Source organism: Setaria italica, chromosome VII, assembly GCF_000263155.2.
Source record: "Setaria italica strain Yugu1 chromosome VII, Setaria_italica_v2.0, whole genome shotgun sequence".
Lineage (NCBI taxonomy): Eukaryota > Viridiplantae > Streptophyta > Magnoliopsida > Poales > Poaceae > Setaria > Setaria italica.
Genome location: NC_028456.1, coordinates 13,881,366 through 13,902,399, shown reverse-complemented (window position 1 = coordinate 13,902,399; position 21,034 = coordinate 13,881,366). Strand labels below are relative to the sequence as shown.

General features: G+C 56.5%; 1 protein-coding gene across 1 annotated transcript; it reads left to right on the top strand.

The window, feature by feature from the left end:
* Nucleotides 1–557: 557 nt before the first annotated feature.
* On the top strand, nt 558–3,336 carry LOC101753754. Its single transcript, XM_012847631.2, has 14 exons — nt 558–589; nt 689–800; nt 886–1,029; nt 1,308–1,412; nt 1,507–1,590; nt 1,754–1,869; nt 1,960–2,061; nt 2,145–2,258; nt 2,352–2,408; nt 2,487–2,553; nt 2,631–2,684; nt 2,903–2,977; nt 3,058–3,093; nt 3,226–3,336. The coding sequence occupies exons 1-14, from the start codon at nt 558–560 to the stop codon at nt 3,334–3,336; spliced, it is 1,209 nt and encodes a 402-aa protein (XP_012703085.2).
* The last annotated feature ends 17,698 nt before the right edge of the window (nt 3,337–21,034 follow it).

Genomic DNA, 21,034 nt, shown 5'->3' with positions numbered 1-21,034 from the left:
AGTACAGTGTAGTATCATTTGAACGTACACATAAACATACACTACATCCACACACGCCCCACTCACACCTACAAACTATACACACACAACGTCCTTTCAGATATCGACGAAGTCACACAGCGCTTCATAGGTGATGGGCACATCACACTTCCCCTTTGGTTCCACGCATGCGTCGAGGACCTGCGGAAGCGCAACACCCAAGCTGTCCCCATGATCGAATCTGGGTGGGTGCGTTTGCTTTGCTCGTGGAAATTAACACGGGCAGATGGCAGCAAATTTGGGAAATTAACTTTCCTGTTAAACCCGACGAAGAAACCGGCAATCAGCGGTTAATAATTTGCTAATGAGGTTTCCAATTGCAGCACGAATGGGTTGTCGAGATTTACTCAACCTTGGAAGAGTCCAAACTGCCCACAACTCGACGGTTCCCTCCATCGCCTTCTCCTCCAAACAAACCTCTGAACATCCTCCCCTTTGTTGCGTGGTCGCGCCGCCGATATCCCTGAGCGAGGCCGCCCTCGCCCTGCTGCCGGCCAAAGTAAAAAAAAAAAACTCCCATGGCGAAGCTTGCAAATGGCGTCTGCCCTAGGTATGCATGTTACTCTTTCTGAGGAGGCCGCGTACAATTGCTCCTAGCCACCAGTGTGCTATAACTGTAATGCATGATGATTTTGTTAACTCTGGTCAGCAACGGCACGCGAAGGTCCAAAAAGGGCATGAAACTCGTATTTTCAGCAGTTGTTGGAGTCTGCTCGGGTTACTTATTTGTGATCTTTTTCCCTGCATTCAACATAACCAAGGTTAATTGGCCACCTTTTCATCTTTCTTTATTCTGATATGTACTAATGAGGTTTGAAGAAAATCTTAATCCACCGCTCTTCGCAGATTAATCTCCCTTCCTCTGTTGCCTCCTACATTGAAGATCAAAGTGCTGGCATCACAACAACCCGGACATTGTTGAACCACGAATGGACGTCTGCAAACAGCCATAAGGACAATTCTGACTCAAAATATGACGAAATTCCCAAGGTACTTTCTGATTTTGTGTTATATGCCTATGTCTTAGGCCCTGATTTTTATGTTTCTGATACTATCTTATCTTTGGTCCATGCCTCTACTGTTGCATACTTCCAAATGGGTTGTGTAAAAAATTAAGATCAAGACATATGTCAAGGCTGTAAGTCTAAGGTGCTCTGTCCATAGAAAGTAGACCAGACATTACCTTCACTCTTACATGTCACACATTTAGCTTAAGACTTTAACCTTGATTTTCAACGTCTTTTAAAATTGTACAATTCTGTCTCCAGATTTACCTTTCCACAAACCCAAAAGGTACTGAAAGACTTCCACCAGGCATTGTTGTGCCTGAAACAGATCTTTATCCCCAAAGATCATGGGGTGAACCTAGTGAGGTTGGCGATTGTTTCTACTGTAATACTTGGATTCTGTTTCTGTTTAGCCTCTTCCATATTAATCTACATTCTGAAATATATGGTCATACGTCAGGATCTTACTAGCCAACCGAGATACCTTGTTACTTTCACAGTTGGCATCGCACAAAAAGCAAATGTTGACGCAGCAGTAAAAAAGGTAATTACTGACACACATTTACCTGCCTCTTAAACTGAGTGCATGTGACATATCATTTCCGGACTGATGTAAAATGATTATCCATGCATTCGAGTAGACAAGCGGTCACTTTGTTCACTACTAATGTGTAATCATTCCACATTCATTTTAATTTACTATACAGTTTTCAGATAACTTCACCATTATGCTATTCCATTATGATGGTCACACTACCGAATGGGATGAATTTGAATGGTCCAAAAGAGCCATCCATGTGAGTGTCAGGAAACAGACTAAATGGTAAGTTTTATAACGTCATCCTGACATAATCTATTGTATGGAACATTTGACTAGGAATTTTAAATTCTGTACTTCTCTTGTTTATATAAGGTGGTATGCAAAAAGATTTCTGCATCCAGATGTTGTCTCGAGATATGAGTACATATTTATCTGGGACGAGGATCTTGGTGTCGAGCATTTCAATGCAGAGGCGTAAGCATCACATTATGTTTCTGTTTTGTGGGGTTTTTTTTATTTTGCATGTTGAGTAGGATGACATTTATGCTGCTTTTCAGGTACATTGAGATTGTTAGGAAGCATGGGTTGGAAATTTCTCAGCCTGGATTGGAATCTGACAAAAAAATAGCATGGCGAATGACCAAACGGCATAGTGATCAAGAAGTTCACAAGTGAAGCCCAATCCATATTAGTTTCCAGAGCTTAATTACCATAAATGTGTCAATAATAATTAGTTTCTCAAGTAATATTTTTGTTTAATTCAGAGAAACCAAGGAGAGACCAGGCTGGTGCACAGATCCCCATCTACCGCCATGTGCAGCGTAGGATCCCATTTTTTGTTCGAGATTATTTGTTTCCCTTTGCCCAACATCTGCCATCATGTTAAATCTGATATGCAGATTTGTCGAAATCATGGCGACCGTATTTTCTAGAAATGCATGGCGCTGCGTATGGTACATGGTTCAGGTGGGGTGACACTATACATGCTACTTAACAAATTTGTTTGAACTGATACGCTAATGCTTAGACACGGTGTTCTGAAGAATGACTTGGTCCATGGATGGGGTCTGGACCTTGCTCTCAGGAGGTGCGTGGAGGTATATATGTACTCTGCCATTAGCATATACATACATAGAACTAAACCAGCATCATGTTATCACAATATTACTTGTTAATCAGCTGGATTAACACCTACAAGGCTAGCATGATCAAAGATTGGATGCATCTTCAGTTCCCCTATTTTTTATGCTATCACGATCCATTCGTACAAGTTTTGCTGAGCCAGGCCTCTTTGGCTTTGCCTTCAACTGAACAGCCAGCTCATGAGAAGATTGGAGTTGTTGATGCTCAATGGATAGTTCATCAAGCCATCCCCTCGCTCGGAAATCAGGTATAGACACCAACAGACTACCGGACTTGATTCCGCACATTGCCACCTGATTCTCTGTAATAACGACTGTATTTTTACAGGGAAAGGCAGTTAAAGGACGAGCGCCATGGAAAGGGGTGAGGCAGTCAGTATCTACCCATCGATCTCATGAAATTCTTTTTCATTGCATGAAATCTGAACTATCCACCATCCAGCACATATTTCAAATCCCCTGCTCCGGCTGCAATAAGTTGGCTGTGAATCCACAGGTAAAGGCACGCTGCAATTTGGAATGGGGGATGTTTCGCAGCAGATTGGCTGATGCAGAGAAGGCATACTACTTGGAGAAAGGAATCACACCCCCAAATTCAACCCGATGAACGTGCTCCTGCCTCACATATCATCATGGAATCTGCAATTCTGCATCTGTAACGATGCAGCTCCAGAGGTCAAATTTGTACATGGTCCTTCCCAAGAATCAGCATGGTTCGCCTTCAACATAAGCAGGGGCTTGCTTTTTCTAGAAGGAAGTAAATGAATCAGCAATGCTCGATTAGAACTAGTCTAGCTTGTTTTAATTAGTTTGATGTTGATTTTTAGTAGTGAGGCAAACTGTGGTATAACTAGGACTCTAGAGATGTATAAGTGGTCCGTGTGTTCTTAACCGATCCGATATATGAATAATAATCACCCTGGAGGTTTCCACCTTCGCTAGTGACCTGTTAATATATGTCGTCTTGTTCGTGGGCTAGTCTGATCGTGTTGTCAGGTATCGGCGTCTCGGCGAGTTCGTTATCTACCCCAGTGTGTGCTGACATACTTCGATTTCTTTGGTTGAAACATATGCATATCTTTTTTTTTTAAGAAATAACATGCTGCAAACAATACTTTTAGGCCCTACTAGTATTTTTCTATTATAAAGGAAGGATATAAACAGTTTTACAAAGCTCAAAGACGAAAAGGGCACGGAACCAGGGGTACCCAGAAAAGGGATATAAGGGGGTGTTTATTTCTTTAGTGCCCTCCTAAAATTTCTATCACATCGAATGTTTAGATACTAATTAGGAGTATTAAATATAGACTAATTACAAAACTAATTGTACATATGGAGACTAATTTGCGAGACAAATCTATTAAATCTATTAAACCTAATTAGTTCATGATTTGACAATGTGATGCTACAGTAAACATGTGCTAATGATGGATTAATTAGGCTTAATAGATTCGTCTCGTGAATTAGCCTTCATCTATGTAATTAGTTTTATAATTAGCTCATATTTAGTCCTCCTAATTAGCCTCCGAATATTTGATGTGATATATATTTTAGGAGGTCCTAAAGATCCAAATACCCCCTAAGATGACCAAACGTAAAGAAGTCAAGGGCCAACAGCGAGAGGCATACCGGAAGCGGCCCATGGACATCGCGGCCCGCCTTCCGACCTCCCTTTAATCGGCTACTGAAGTTCAGGGACAGGGCCCGCAAGGGGGACATGGCCTCCCTGACCACCCAGGACAACTTGAGGGACGAGGCCACGCAGCATGTACACGCTCACGTGCCCCAACGTCATCATCGTGCTCCCACCATATTGATCTTTCATGATCGAAGCTAGGTCTGGTACGGGCCTGTAGGCGAGGAGGGGACCCAAGGCCGGGTGTCACGGCGCCGGGAGGCCATGAGCATGCTGGAGAGGTCGGGTAAAGCTGGGGAAGTGGCACGCCTTGTCTAGGCTGCGCTGACCTAAGGCTTACCTACTCATCCTAGGTATGGACGTCAGCAAACAGCGTCCGTCCCGTTCACTTCCATGAGGTTTGCGGACGAGACGGAGGTACACCGTGGAGCAGGTCAGGCCGTGCGTAGACAGCCCACACTGCACAGGAGTCACCGTACGGGGCACGAGGGAAAGGAAGCCCCACGACGACAAGAAGGACCAGGCGGTCCTGACCACATCACATCCTCCGACCTCATAGGTCGAGGAACCCCCTCTTTTCTAAAAAAACGTTGTCTCCCGGTCCTATCCTATATAAAGGGAACCGTGCCTTCTTTCTTACTCTCTCTTGCTCGAAACCATCACACTCACACACGCATCACACGAATGCTTACTTGCAAACACCCCGTTGTAAGCCCAGTGCACTCGATCCAAGGAACACGACTCCTGCCGAAACTAGATATAGGGCCTTTCAAACCAGTATAATTTCTTGTCCCTTATGTGCTAGCCATTGGAAGTGAGGAGAGCACGGCGTACAATCACTGGTCGGCGGTACGAAACACCGACAAATGTATTCGAAGAGTACTTTAAACCAACATTGACTACTAAATAAGTTCATAAAACTAAAAAAAGTTATGACATACCGAGAATATCCTTAATAGAATTCTAATCATATTTTTTTTCTAAAATAAATATTAAGTGATTGATGGTCAAAAGTATACATAGAAGGTTCTAGCCCGGAGGGTTTTACCTGTTGTCGTTGTTAAGATTTGCGGATCAAGACTTAGACTAGTAAATTTCTTTTATGCGCGTAAGGCTTCAGATGGTGGCGTGAGAGACACGGGTTAGACTGGTTCGGGCAAGGGAAGCCCTACGTCCAGTATCGAGGATGCTCGTATTGCCCACGCGGGGTTCTGTAGTAGGGGTTACAGATCGACAAGAGAGAGACTGGTCCCAAGTCTCTTTCGTGCTTGTGCTCTCTGGGAGCGTAGTAATATGCTTGTGGCTTGTGGGAGAAGAAGCCGATCCCTCCCTCCGGCCCCCGGTGCTCCCTTTTATATTGTAAGGGAGCGGCCGGAGTTACAGCTGAGACCGGGCGATGAGGGCAGTAAGAGTTTAAACGTAGTACGGTAAAAATACGGCAAGAAGGGAGGAACCAAGTTCCTAGGCGCCCTGCGCCTTCGCCGGTCCCTGACGAGCGCCGGCGTGCATGCAGGAGAAGGAGGGTGGCCGTGTGCCAACTGTCGTCGCGCCCTACAAATAGCCTCTTCGGTGTCCGTAGGCGTCGGGTTATGATGAAGGTGTTTCGTCGCCACTCCGGTGTCGGTTGGGAGAGACGGCGGATGCCACCGTCCTCATGATGGCTCTTGGAGAGGGGGCGTCACATTCCCGCTGCCGGGCGCACGGGGCCCGAGGACGGGCGAGTCTTCCCTCTGCTCCGGTCGGCGCAGGCCATGAGTACCCTGCGGTGAATGGAAGGAAGCCGCCAGCACTGTAGCTTGTACAGTGTGGTCGTGCATGGGTACTTGCAGCGGGTTTGCGTGAGGAGCGCGGTCATCCTTCTCCCTGCCAGGCCTGCGGTGCATTTATGACGAGGTCGACGAGGGGGACGCACGGGATCGTTACCTTGTCCACCTGGTCCGCATCCGAGGGAGATGCCCGTCCTGGGGGCCCTAGTGAGTCCGACCCCTATGCTCGGGGTCGGTTGAGGCGGAACCTTCGTGGCGAGGGGTCGGACGCTCCCGACCCCGAGACTGCGGTCGGGCGAGGCGGAGCCTCGTGGCGGGAGGTCGGACATTCCCGACCCTGGGACCGCGGTCGGGCGAGGCGGAGCCTCGTGGCAGGAGGTCGGACGTTCCCAACCCTGAGACCGTGGTCGGGCGAGGCGGAGTCTTGCTCATGTTGGGCTTGATGGTGAGTTTGTTTATCCTGGATGGACCTGGGCCTTTGTGTTTGTTCCTTTAAGTGGTATTTAGGAGATCGTTAATATTTCCCCCCAACAGTAGCCCCCGAGCCTGTGGTGGAGCAGGAGTGCTCCTCCGGAGGCTTCTTTCGCCGTTTCGCTGGAGATCTTGTTGGGGGTAGGGTGCATTTGTTTTAGCCCAGCTTGGCCGGGGAGCCTGCGAATTGCGACCACACGTGTGGTCGTTGGTTGCGATGCTAGCCCCCGAGCCCCCGCGCGTTGCAGGAGACCAGTCGGGAGGCCAGGTCGACTTTTGATCGTTGCCCCTCAAGCGTCCGTTCGTTAGGACGGAGGGGTTGAGCCGTGCCACGTTATCCTCGTTGGACGAACCGTGGTGCTCGTTTGAGCTGCGAACGGGTAGGTTCGAGTGGAGTCCCGATCCCCGTTCGGGGGGGTCTGGCTCGGGCCAAGCTGGTGGCGTACTCCAATCTCCCGCCGGCCAGTTCATATAGTTCCCGGGTCCGTTCGGCTGGACCCGGGGGCTCGTTGCCTTTCCCTGTGGAAAAACCATGAACTTTATGCCGATCAGGACTCGAATGTGAGGTCGGGACGCCCTTGGCTTTCGCTCGCCTGGGTGTTGGCCGCTAGCGGACCCGTCCCTTCTCACCCCTCGCTCGGGGGGTGTCCTGAGGCAGCTGTCGAACCCATGGCGGGCCAGCCTTCGAACCTCTGGATCGTAATGGGCCGTAGGGACGTTTTCAGCCCCGTATCCCTTTCTTACCTTTCGATGGGTCTTGGGCTGGAACGGAGTGGTCGTTGCGTTTGGGCCGAACGTGGGGGACGTCATGGGCGTGCCATCCGGGAGACGGAGTTATGGGGAGCGTCGTTTCACGGATCGAGGAGGATAGGATGTTTTCGCGGCCGATCACGCGCGCAGTTTCCGAAAAGGAAGCGGGTGTGGCAGGGGTGTCGATTTGGCTTCCCCCGTGCCTTTCCTATAAAAACGGAAGCCCGCCTCGCTGGTTTCGCCCGCCTTCTGCATTTGAGCCCTTTCGTCCTTCAGCCTCGCGCTTAGCTCACCTGCGTCCGCTTCGCCTTCCTCCGCTCCAAGCCGCGCCCTTTCTTCCCACCTCCGTCGAGCTTCCTCCTCCTCCGGCGATGGGTTCTTGGGGGATCTCCCATTTCAACTCCTCGCGCGCCGAGGGCCTAGTGCGGAAAGGCCTCCTCTGTGAGAGGACGGCGGCGGGCGAGTGGGAACTGCCGGGGCCGGAGCAAGTGCCGGCGCCTCCCCCCGGCTACGTCGTCTCCTTCGCTCACTTCCATGAGCGGGGGTTCGCTTCTCCACCGAGCCGCTTCTTCCGGGGGCTCCTCCACTATTACGGGCTCGAGCTCCAGCACCTTAATCCCAACGGGATCCAGCACATTGCGGCGTTCGTCGCACTGTGCGAGGGGTTCCTGGGCATCGAGCCCAACTTCTCGCTGTGGAAGTACTTTTTCACAGTGAGTTTGTACCAGAAGACGGAGAAGAGGGGGAGCCAGCAGCGGTCGCCTCCGGTGCCGATTGGGTGCGCCGGGATCCACCTCCTCCATACTCGCTCCAATGAGTATATGGCGATGAAGACCTCGGCGTCCCACAAGGGGTGGCACAACCAGTGGTTCTATGTGAAGAACTACTCGGACTCCCCCCTGCCGGAGTTCACCGGTCGTACCATCGACGTGGCGCCGGAGGTGTGGGCGTACGGGCCGGTGGACAAGGAGAAGAAACGGATCTCCGACCTGCTGCAGGCCATCGAGCGGCTGAAGAGGAGCGGGCTTAGCGGCGCCGGGGTCATCGGAGCGTACCATGCCCGGCGAGTGGCGCCGCTGATGCTCCGGGTCCGCCCGCTTGCCGCCATGACTCCAGACGCGCCGTCCGAGGGCACCGCCTTGGCGGCAGGTGCGCTTGCCGCCTCCGAGATCCGGCAACGGATTCGGGAGGCGCTGGAGGACAAGGACGCCGAGTAACCGATTCCCGGGCACCCGCCGATGCGCCCAGACGCGGGCTTCATACACCTAGTAAGGGGTTGGGGCACCGACCTCCTTTCTTTGCGTCTTGTAATTGTCATTCTGACATGGGGCCATTTTGCGTTTGTAGGGCGTGCTGACCCGGGTCGTGGACTCGCTCCCGCCGGTGCCGGAGGACGCTGAACGGCGGACGCGCAACCGTCTCCTTGCCGAGGCGCAGAAGCGCCGTAAGGACAAGGAGACGGCGAAGAAGAGAAGAAGGCCGCCAAGGAGTTTCAACGGCGGTGGAGGGGGTCGGTCGTGTCAGACGACGACGACAACGACGATGATGATGAAGAGGATGAACATGAGGAAGATGATGAAGAGGAGGAGCTGATTTCCTCCCTCCGATCGGGCGCACTTGTAATCCGGGAGGTGCGCTCGCGGACGGCCGCGGGGGGTGAAGCGGAGGAGGCATCCACCCAGGCCTTGGCTCCACAAGGCCCTGGGGCTGCTCCCCAGGGGTCGGCACGGAGCACCCCCCAGGAGTTGACGCGGGACGCCCCCCAGGGGCCGGCGCGGGGCGTCTCCCAGGAGCCAGCGCGGGACGCTCCCCAGGGGTCGGCGAGGGGTGCCCCCCAGGGGTCGACACGGGGCTCCTTCCTGGAGCCGGCGCGGAGCGCCCCTCGGGGGTCTTCGGAGCCTGCCCCCGCCGCTGCTCTGGAGCCGGCACGGGGCGCCCCCCAGGAGTCCGCCTAGGGCGTTCCCCGGGGGTCCGCGGAGACCGCCTCCACCGTGGTGCTCGAGACTGGAGGGCAGCGAAGCGGCGACAAGCGGCCGCTGCCGGATGCCCCGGGGTCGGCGTCGAGCTCCGAGGTGAAGCGCGCGTGCCGTCCTTGAGCTTCAGGAACGTAAGTTGGCCTTCCTTGCGTCTCGTTCCTCCCTTTCTCGCGTTCGTTCCTGCTGACGTTTGCTCGTTGATGTGCAGCGTCGCTCCTCGTGGCCTCGTCCTGCAGCTGGCGCCTAAGAAGGTGTTGCGGGCGTCGTCCTCCTCCGGGGGGCGGACCGTAGTCCCGCCCGCGGCGAGCGGCGGGGTCCTCGGTGAGGCCGCAGACCCCTCCGCGGAGGCGGCCCTGGTGACGGCGGCTGGCGGAGCGGCGGCGGCGTCGGTCGCGGGAGGGGGAGCGGACCCCATTCCATCTTCGATTCCCCCGGTCACCCCTACAGCGCAGGGCATCATCCCCCCGAGTCCTCAGGCCGGGGAGGTGATTGATCTTGACGCCGACGAGGCGGAGGAGACGACGACGACGGGGGGTGGGACGGATGCCCCCGCAGCCGTGGCGGGATCGGCGGCGGAGGGGGTGCCTGCCCCTGAGACCGCGGCGGAGGAGGCAACGGCAACGGAGGCGGAGACCTCCGCCCCGATCATCCCAGCGGAAGTGGCTCCGGCGGTGGAGGCAGAGGGGCCCGCTCGGGGGACTCCGGCAGGAGCGGAGGAGCCTCCCCTGGTGGTTGCGGCGGAGGGCGAGGTAGCCGCGGGGATACCTATCTTGTCGCTTGCGTCGGAGGTGGCGCCGCCATTGGGCGACCCCGCGGCGGCCTCAGCGGTGACGAGTGTGCAGGCGCCGGGGCCGTCGGTGAACCCAGCGGCTTCCGGTGTGATGGTGCCGACCTTGACGGCAACGTCAGGATCGGCTCCCACCTCGGCCTCGGCTCCCCCCGTTCCCAGGGCGTGGAGAGGGTCCGTCCTTCGCTGGGCATCCCGTGAGGACCCGCCGAGACACCTCTTCACCCTGGACGACGCCGCGGAGTGGCACAAGTGGCAGGCGGTGCAGGGTGGCCTCGCCCACGCCCGCGCGGCTTTGTCCTCGGCGTTGGGGGCTTTGGACAACACCGTTCTCCCTGGTAACCAGGTATGTTGCTTCTCCTGTTGGTGATCATCATCTCCCATTGCTTTGTCCCTGATGGCACGTTGCTTTGCAGGCCCTCCAAGAGTGCAGTCGGGGGAAATCTGATTTCCTCCGGCTGGAGCGGGGGCTCTAGGAGCGCTTCAATGTGGAGAGGGAGCGCGCCAGGGAGCTGTCTATGCAGGTCGCTGCCGCCCAGGGGGTCATCGACGACCTGCAAAGGCGTGAGGGGGCGGCGCTGGAGGAGGCGCGGCGATCGGAGGCCAAGCTGACGTCATCGACAAGGCCCGTCTTGACCACGAGAAGTTCCAGGCTGCCACTGAGAGGGCCCGTCGCGACGCTGAGGAGCTTGCACAGCTGAGGGGGGGAGCATGAAGCCCTCCAGAAGACCGTCGAGCGCCTCCGGCGCGAGCGGCACAAGGCTTTGCAGGACCGGGATGCCAAGAAGGTCAAGAAGGAGGAGGCCGAGAAGGTGGCGGCTGACCTTGGCGCGGAGGCCGGTCACCTCCGTTCGCAAGTGCAGGGACTCCAGACTGCTGTGTCTCAAGGAGCCGACCGGGAGCGCGAGCTGAAGGCCTGGGCGGACGGTGAGACTCCTTTCCGTTCCTGCGTTCCCATGGTGTTGTGGTGGTTCTTGACTTGGTGGGCTTTTCTGGGTGATTCCTGCAGGCGAACTCGCCAAGTTGAAGGGCTTGCTCGACGCGGAGCGCAGTGAGCACGACGCCCTGCGGGATGCGGTCCGCGTCGTCTACGACGGCTTCGGTGTGGTTCCGGAGGAGGGGTCGAGCTCTCTGCCGGCTCGTGTCCTCGGGGTACGCCGCCGGAGTCGTGAGATTGCCGTGGACGCGCTTCACACTGGCGTGCGGCGAGCCTTTGGGGTTTTCGGCTCCCACTATTCCGGCATCAACTTTGCCGGGATGAGCGGACGGTACGCCGCCGGTTACTCTGAGGCTGAGCTGGACGAGATCGATGCGGCGGTGTTCACCCCGGCGGAGGCCCTCGCGAAGCTCCTGGAGGATGAGGCCGTCCCTCCTGCAGACCCCCCGACAAGTTAGCTGTACCGGGCTTGCGCCCAAATTGTAACTATGTCAGTTTCGAACTTGTTTCGTGATGGCCATACGGGCCTTTTTTATAACTTTGCCGTGCGAAAGTTTCCGATCCCCTTTACTGTTCCTTTGGGCTTGAGAGTTTAGAATGCGTTGTCGGGTGTGTCAGTAAGCTTTGATGAGCGAAGGCGCCGTAGCCGCTGGGGCGTAGGTTTTTTCGCAGTCCGATCAATCTTGCCTGAGCACCGTTCGCGCATTCTTCTCTTTTTGCGTCCAAAAGTCTAGAAAGGGGGGCTCGGTTTGAAAGAAAAAATGTTTCTTTTAGATGGTGCCCAGTGGCTGGGGACGGAGCCCCTGATAGCCCCCGAGGGGTATGCGGTCCTGGAATGAGGCCAGGGTCGGATACCCCTGAGCTTGACGGGAAAAGCCTGAATCGAGATGGCTTGGGGTTTCTTTTTCCGCAAAAAAGAAAATTATCGAAATTGCAGACAAGTTTGTGCAGAACTTGGAAATAAGAGCTATGGGTAAAAGTGCCTTAGCTGTTCTATGTTCCAGGCGTTGCTGAAGATCTGCCCGTCGGGAGTCGCCAGCTTGTAGTTGCCTGGCCGCAGTACTTGCGCGACGATGAAAGGGCCTTCCCACGGGGGAGTTAACTTGTGCCGACCCCTGTTATCCTGGACGAGGCGGAGCACCAAGTCGCCGACGTTGAAGGCTCGGCCTTGCACCTTACGGCTGTGGTAACGCCGTAGGGCCTGCTGATACTTAGCCGAGTACAGTAGGGCTACGTCTCGTGCCTCATCAAGTTGATCTTGTGCGTCCTCGAGTGATGCCTGGTTTCCTTGTTCGTCGTATGCCTTGACCCTCGGCGATCCGTACTCTAGATCGGTGGGCAAAATGGCCTCGGACCCGTAAATCAGGAAGAACGGGGTGAAGCCCGTTGCCCGGCTGGGGGTCGTCCTCAGGCTCCAAAGGACTGCGGGGAGCTCAGCAACCCACCGTCCGCCAAACTTTTTAAGGCGGTCGAAGATCCGTGGCTTGAGACCCAGGATTATCATGCCGTTGGCTCGCTCGACTTGCCCGTTCATGCGGGGGTGTACCACGGCCGCCTAGTCCACTCGGATGTGGTGGTCATCGCAGAACTGGAGGAATCTCTTCCCGGTGAACTGCGTGCCGTTGTCGGTGATGATGGAATTTGGGATCCCGAAGCGGTGGATGATGTCGGTGAAGAACTGTACCGCCTGCTCGGACCTGATTTGCGCCACCGGTTTTGCCTCGATCCATTTGGAGAACTTGTCGATGGCGACAAGTAGGTGGGTGAAGCCCCCGGGCGCCTTCTTAAAGGGTCCGACGAGATCCAGCCCCCAGACCGCGAACGGCCACGTGATGGGGATGGTCTGTAGCGCCTGCGCGGGCAGGTGAGTCTGGCGCGCAAAGAACTGGCACCCCTCACAGGTGCGGACTACCTGGGTAGCATCAGCGACCGCAGTCGGCCAGTAGAAACCTTGTCGGAAGGCGTTGCCAACGAGGGTCCTTGGCGTGGCGTGGTGACCGCAGGCTCCGGCGTGGGTATCCTGGATCAGCGCCTTTCCCTGTTCGATCGGCATGCAGCGCTGGAGGATCCCAGTGTGGCTTCTCTTGTAGAGCTCCTGGTCGATGATGACGAAGGATTTGGCGCGGCGCGCGATCCTACGGGCCTCCGTCTTGTCTGCCGGGAGCGTGTCGCGGACGAGGTAGTCGAGGTATGGGGCTCTCCAGTCGGTCGGGGAGTCGGCCCCCACCGTGGGGTCTGCCGCGATTTCCATGACCATGGGGTCAGACGGATCAGCTCCCGGGGCCGAGTCGGGCAAAGCGGTGTCGACCCCCTCGGGACTGGCGCTCGGGCCTGGGATAGGTGGCGTGCTGCCGACCTCCCCTGAGTCGGGGCCCGACCCCAGGGCCGGGGGTGCTTCGCCGACCCCTACCAGTTCTGGGTAACGGATTGAAGGCTTCAACTGGTCGCTAACGAAGACGCCGTCGGGGACGGGCATTCGGCCGGATGCCGCCTTCGCCAGCTCGTCGGCGGCTTCGTTGAAGCGCCTTGCGACGTGGTTGAGTTCTAGCCCGTCGAACTTGTCTTCGAGCTTACGAACCTCATTGCAGTAGGCTGCCATCTTGGGGTCGTGGCAGCTCCACTCCTTCATAACTTGTTCGACGACCAGCTGGGAGTCGCCCCGGATGTCCAGCCGACGGATGCCCAGCTCGATGGCGATGCGGAGCCCGTTGAGGAGGGCTTCGTACTCGGCGACATTATTGGACACAGGAAAATAGAGGCGGATCATGTACCTGATGCGAACGCCCAGAGGAGAGACGAAGACGAGACCCGCTCCGGCGCGGGCCCTCATCAGCGACCCGTCGAAGTACATTGTCCAGTACTCCTGCTTCTCCGGCGCCGATGGCGTTTGAATCTCCGTCCACTCTGCCACGAAGTCGGCGAGTACCTGGGACTTGATGGCGGTGCGGGGGGCGTAGGTGATACCCTGGTCCATGAGCTCAAGCGCCCACTTCGCGATCCTCCCCGTGGCATCCTGGTTCCGGATTACTTTGCCTAACGGGAATGACGAAACAACTGTTACCGGGTGGGAGGTGAAGTAGTGGCGCAGCTTCCTCTTCGTGATAAGGACTGCGTAGATGAGCTTCTGGATCTGTGGGTAACGTGTCTTGGACTCAGACAAGACCTCGCTGATGAAATACACCGGGCGTTGTACCTTGAGAGCGTGTCCCTCCTCTTCTCGCTCCACCACCAGGGCCGTGCTAACCACCTGGGTGGTCGCCGCGATGTAGAGCAGGAGGGGCTCACCGTCGGTAGGCGGGACTAGGACCGGAGCCTTCGTCAGGAGGTCCTTGAGTCGGTCAAGTGCCTCCTGGACCTCGCCGGTCCATTCGAAGCGGTCAGTCTTTTTCAGGAGTCGATAGAGAGGAAGCCCTCGCTCACCGAGGCGCGAGATGAAGCGGCTTAGAGCCGCCAAGCATCCCGTGACGCGCTGGACTCCCTTTATGTTCCGGATAGGCCCCATGTCGCTGATGGCCGCTATCTTCTCCGGGTTCGCTTCGATGCCGCGCACGGAGACAATGAAGCCTAATAGCATGCCCCTTGGGACTCCGAATACACATTTTTCTGGATTGAGCTTAATACGCTTATCCCTCAGCCTTTCGAAGGCTAGTTCAAGGTCGGGGACGAGCTGATCGCCCCTCTTGGATTTAACTACGATGTCATCAACATAAGCCTCAACGGTTCGCCCGATGAGGTCCCCGAAGCACTTTAGCATGCATCGCTGGAAAGTAGCCCCCGCGTTTTTGAGGCCGAATGTCATCTTAACGTAGCAGTAGGGACCAAAGGGGGTGATGAAGGAGATGGCGAGCTGGTCAGTCTCTTTCATCGCGATCTGATGGTAGCCGGAATATGCGTCGAGGAAGCTGAGGGTTTCGCACCCGGTGGTTGAGTCAACTATTTGATCTATGCGTGGCAAAGGAAACGGGTCCTTTGGACACGCTTTGTTGAGACCGGTATAATCGACACACATCCTCCATTTCCCGTTCTTTTTTGGTACAAGGACAGGATTAGCCAGCCACTCGGGGTGGTGCACTTCCTTGATGAACCCGGCCGTCAGAAGCTTCTGGAGCTCTTCGCCGATGGCCTTGCGCCTTTCCTCGTCGAAACGGCGCAGTCCTTGCTTCACTGGCTTGGAGCCGGCCTTGATGTTCAAGGAGTGCTCGGCGACTTCTCTCGGAATGCCAGGCATGTCCGAGGGCTTCCACGCGAAGACGTCGCTGTTCGCGCGGAGGAAGTCGACAAGCGCGCTTTCCTATTTGGGGGACAAGGCCGCACTGATCCGCACGACTCCTCTGTTGGAACAGCTGGGATCGAGGGGGACCTCCTTGATGCCTTCGGTGGGCTCGAAGGAGGTGTTCAGCTGCTTGGAGTTGGGCCGGTCCTCGGTCGCCTCCGCGAGCTGGACCGCCATATCGCTCGTGACGGTGATGGCCGCGGCGTACTCGCAGCATTCCACGTCGCACTCATACGCCTTCTGAAAGGTCGTGCCGACGGTGATCACCCCGTTGGGCCCCGGCAGCTTGAGCTTGAGGTAGGTGTAGTTGGGGATAGCCATGAACTTTGCGTAGCATGGCCGCCCCAAGATGGCGTGGTAGGTTCTGCGGAACCCTACCACCTCGAAGGTGAGGACCTCCTTCCTGTAGTTGGACGGGGTCCTGAAAGTAACAGGCAAGTCGATTTGCCCGAGAGGCATTGCCTGCTTCCCCGGCACGACGCCATGGAAAGGCGCCTTGCTGGGACGGAGGCGGGAACGGTCGATTCCCATAGCATCGAGGGTCTCGGCGTAGAGGATGTTGAGGCCGCTGCCCCCATCCATGAGCACCTTGGTGATGCGCGTTGTGCCGACGATGGGGTCGACGACGAGAGGGTAGCGTCCCGGATGCCGGACGCATCCAGGGTGGTCGGACCGGTCGAAGGTGATGGCCGGTCCCGACCAGTCCAGGAAGGCCGAAGTCGCTGGCTCGGCCGCGTAGACCTCCCGGCGCTCCAGCTTCTGCTGGCGCTTGGTGTCGTACGCCGCGGAGCCGCCAAAGATCATGAAGCAGCCGTCTACCTTGGGAAAGCCGTCTTCCTTCTCTTCGTCGCCCTTCTTTTCCTCATCGGGCTTCCGCTTCCGGTTGTCTTTCACCGGATTGCCCACGAAGTACCTCTTCATGAGGTTGCAATCTTTGTAGGCATGCTTCGCGGGGAACTCGTGGTTCGGGCACGGTCCCTCGAAGAAGCCGGGAGTGCCCTCGGGGGGCGGCTGCCCTCGCTTGCGCTCGACAGCGGCCACGAGGGGGGCCTCGCGCCGCTGTTTGCCCTTCTTCTTCTACTGGCGGTTGGAGGTGCCTTCGTCAGCATCCTCCTCCCGCTTCGCCTTGCCTTTGGAACGGTCGAAGATCGCTCCAACAGCCTCTTCGCCTGAGGCATAGCTGGTGGCGATGTTGAGGAGCTCCTCCGTGGTTCACGGGCCTCGGCGCCCCAGATCGTGGACGAGGGGCCGGCAGGAGGTTCCCGCTAGGAAAGCCCCTATGACGTCGGCGTCCGCGACGTTGGAGAGCTCGGTGCGCTTCCTAGAGAAGCGCCGGATATAATCCCGGAGGGACTCGTCCGCCCCCTGGCGACAGCTCCGGAGGTCCCAGGAATTGCCGGGGCGCGTGTACGTGCCTTGGAAGTTCCCTATGAAGACCTCCTTGAGGTCGTTCCAGCTGCGGATTCGTCCCGAAGGGATATGTTCCAACCAAGCTCGCGTTGAGTCGGCTAGGAAGAGGGGTAGGTTGCGGATGATAAACAGGTCATCATCCGCCCCGCCGGCTTGACATGCAAGCCGGTAGTCGCTGAGCCATACCCCAGGGTTCATTTCCCCAGAGTATTTGGCCATATTTAAGGGTTGCCTGAAGCGTGGCGGAAAAGGTGCGTTCAAGATACGCGCATAGAAGGCCCGGGGCCCAGCCGGGCCGGGGCTCGGGCTGCGGTCTTCCCCGCTGTCGTAGCGCCCGCCACGGTGAACGTGGTAGCCTCGATCCACCCCGTCCTCCCTGTCCGCGCGGGAGCACCTCCGTGTGTTCAGGGTATCGCGGGCGTCGCGGACGGGGCCGACACGCTGGTGGACGGATCGAGCCTCGCCTCCCGCGGGTGGTGGCGTCCGCCGGGTGGACGCGGCCTGATTTGCTCTAGGAGGGGGTTGGTGGACAGACTCCCCCCGTCTTTCCGGGGGCGCGTTGGGCGTTGCCCTGCTGGCGTTCTGCCCGCGTCGCCGGGACGTGGAACTTTCCGCCTGCTGGACGGCGGCGCATTCGAGCAGGTTGCGCATCTCTTGGCGTGCCCGTCGCTCCTCGGGCGTCGCCGGTTTGGGGAGTTGCCGGAGCAAGACCGCCGCGGCTGCGACGTTTTGGCTGGCGCGGGCGAAGAGCTGTGGACGCTCTTCGTCCGCGCAAATGCGCTGCTGGACGTCGCGCGCCCGTTTTCGTGCTCCGCCCTCGTGGTGGGGATGCTCGATCTCTTGGCGGGAGCCCGCGCACGCCTCCGGCTGTTGAGGGCACTCTGGTGCCCTTGGTAAGGCTCCGGTTGTAGCCGCGGCGCGCGGCGCCGTTGCCGTTGGACCCCTCGGAGTGCGCGTCGGCCATGAGACACTCACGCGAGGGGTGGGGGCTCCCGCTGCTGGAGCCGGTGTCGGAGATCGTCCTCGCCGCGCCTGCGAGCTCGTTGCTCGCGGGCGACGCGGTCATGGACCGTGTTAGGAGGTGGCCGTAAGCCCCCGTGGCGTTGCGTAGCCCGAAGGGCCGTCCTCCTGGTAAGGGCCTTCTGGTATGCGACCGGCCGCTCGCCGCTGTCCTGGCGGCGGGGCCGAGGACAGCAGGACAAGCGGGCAAGACGAGGACAGGGATCAGCTCGATCCTTCCCCGGTGGCGAGGAAGTCCAGGCTCCCAAAACGGATCAGGGAGCCCGGAGCGAAGCTGCTATCTTAATTGGCCATCTGAGGCTGGAGATGTACGCGCAAAGGTCCGCTACCTGGCGCGCCAACTGTCATTGTCAAGATTTGCGGATCAAGACTTAGACTAGTAAATTTCTTTTATGCGCGTAAGGCTTCAGATGGTGGCATGGGAGACACGGGTTAGACTGGTTCGGGCAAGGGAAGCCCTACGTCCAGTATCGAGGATGCTCGTATTGCCCACGTGGAGTTCTGTAGTAGGGGTTACAGATCGACGAGAGAGGGACTGGTCCCAAGTCTCTTTCGTGCTAGTGCTCTTTGGGAGCATAGTAATATGCTTGTGGCTTGTGGGAGAATAAGCCGATCCCTCCCTCCGGCCCCCGGTGCTCCCTTTTATATTGTAAGGGAGCGGCCAGAGTTACAGCTGAGACTGGGCGATGAGGGCAGTAAGAGTTTAAACGTAGTACGGTAAAAATACGGCAAGAAGGGAGGAACCAAGTTCCTAGGCGCCCTGCGCCTTCGCCGGTCCCTGACGAGCGCCGGCGTGCATGCAGGAGAAGGAGGGCGGCCGTGTGCCAACTGTCGTCGCGCCCTACAAATAGCCTCTTCGGTGTCCGTAGGCGTCGGGTTATGATGAAGGTGTTTCGTCGCCACTCCGGCGTCGGTTGGGAGGGACGGCGGATGCCACCGTCCTCATGATGGCTCTTGGAGAGGGGGCGTCACATCCCCGCTGCCGGGCGCACGGGGCTCGAGGGCGCGCGGGGCCCGAGGACGGGCGAGTCTTCCCTCTGCTCCGGTCGGCGCAGGCCATGAGTACCCTGCGGCGAATGGAAGGAAGCCGCCAGCACTGTAGCTTGTACAGTGTGGTCGTGCATGGGTACTTGCAGCGGGTTTGCGTGAGGAGCGCGGTCATCCTTCTCCCTACCAAGCCTGCAGCGCATTTATGACGAGGTTGACGAGGGGGCCCACGGGATCGTTACCTTGTCCACCTGGTCCGCACCCGAGGGAGATGCCCGTCCTAGGGGCCCTAGTGAGTCCGACCCCTATGCTCGGGGTCGGTCGAGGCGGAACCTTCGTGGCGAGGGGTCGGACGCTCCTGACTCCGAGACTGCGGTCGGGCGAGGTGGAGCCCCGTGGCGGGAGGTCGAATGTTCCCGACCCCGGGACCGCGGTCGGGCGAGGCGGAGCCTCGTGGCGGGAGGTCGGACGTTCCCGACCCTGAGACCGTGGTCGGGCGAGGCGGAGTCTTGCTCATGTTGGGCTTGATGGTGAGTTTGTTTATCCTGGATGGACCTGGGCCTTCGTGTTTGTTCCTTTAAGCGGTATTTAGGAGATCGTTAATATTTCCCCCCAACACCTGTGTGCCATTATGAAATTTGGGTCTAACCTCCATGCCCCTAAAAAGTTCGTCGACACCTGTATGCCCAAGTACAACTTGGTTTGTTCCTCCATGCCATTCTGTCCCTATTCCGTTCGGTTTTGGCCGTTTGAGAGCTCTTACAAGTGGGCCCGGGTAGCGAAAATGTCCAATGTACCCTTAGTCTCTAAGACATATGCTCGGAGGACGTGTTGACCAATTTTGACCGGCATCTCTCACTCTCCTCCCACTCTATCCGTTGCCGAACCCTAGCGGTGGCGGCGAAATCGTAGCGGCGGCGGTGGAACGCTAGTCAGTGGCGGCGTTGATGGGTGGGGCGGGGAGAGAAGGTGTTCTGGAGAAGAATACGAAGCCCCCGTGCATGGATTAGTAGATTGACACGGCTTCTCATGGCGGGGAACAACGGCATTGGGGATCGACCGGATTGGCTTCCAGACGGGTAAGTCAAATGGTTGCTTCCCCCCTGGCTTGTGGAGTACTCTCGCTTGCGTGGTCTTAGGTCCCTTAGCCCTGCGCCTGTGCACCATCACCATGCTTGTAGTGTTGATTTCCTGCTCCTTGTTCATCTGTAGGATGGACCCCAACAGTAGCTACAACTTAGAAATCCGGATTGTTGCTAACAATTGTCGGACTCGGTGGTACGAGCTGAGCAAAGTTGTTGATGCTGACCAAACTAACTTTAGATCCCTGGTTGCTGAAGTTGTTGACAAGAATCCTCATGGCTATGGAGACTTAGTTAAAGTTTTTTATTACTGCATGGACACCAAGGTCAACATCCAAGTCTGTACTGACCAAGATTTGCTTGCAATGTTTGAAAAACATAAGGTTTCGAAATGCTGCTTCCTCACTTTTCCATATCATAAGCCAAGTGTTGATCCTCCTATCATTCCAGTTTGGGAGTTTGGTAGCAGTGACAAATCTGTTGATCCCCCAGTGACCCCTTCTATTGCATCCCCAATCCTAGGTGAAGCAAGCAACAGTACACACACAATATGATGAACCTGAAATCTTAGCTAACCCAAACCCAATGTATGAGCATGTGAGCGTTGACGATGAAGGGCTATATCTTGACCTTGGTCCCAACTATCCTCCACCTCCCCCAAATCCTAAAGCTGGCAATAAAGGAAGGGAAGCTGAGAGTTCTGAGGATGAAATCTGCTCTGAGTCAGATGAGAGTTCTGATGATGAGTCTGATGATGAGATGGTTACAGATAGAGGCCCTGAACCTATGCCTGATGTCAATTATGACAAGAAGAACCCACCTATGGATGTAGGCACTTTGTATTCAAACATGAAAGCATTTAAGATTGCTTTAGCTTCTCATTCTGCTAAGCATGAGTACCATTACTTAGTTGAGAAGAGTGATCCAGGGAGGTATAGGGTGCACTGCAAATTCAAGGAGGAGCTTGATTGCCAATGGAGGATTCATGCTTCAACTCTGAAGGATGGTGTGACAGTTAAGGTACATCAGTTGCATTACTTTTTGTACATTCCAGTTCTTTTGTAATGAATCATCAGTTGTTAATAAGCATTGGTGTTGACTGTTTTACAGGTGAAAAGGAACCCACATCCTCATGATTGTCAGAGTGCTAAGAGGGTTGATGTGTGTGTAGGGATCACACAGGACTGGGTCTGCAATAAAGTGGTAGATT

What these genes read in the sequence shown, in the direction of transcription:
- LOC101753754 (XM_012847631.2), top strand. Translation starts at nt 558, where the DNA reads ATGGCGAAGCTTGCAAATGGCGTCTGCCCTAG. An exon ending in CTGCATTCAACATAACCAAG is followed by an intron (nt 801 to 885) that starts GTTAATTGGCCA and finishes CGCTCTTCGCAG; the next exon opens with ATTAATCTCCCTTCCTCTGT. An exon ending in AATATGACGAAATTCCCAAG is followed by an intron (nt 1,030 to 1,307) that starts GTACTTTCTGAT and finishes TTCTGTCTCCAG; the next exon opens with ATTTACCTTTCCACAAACCC.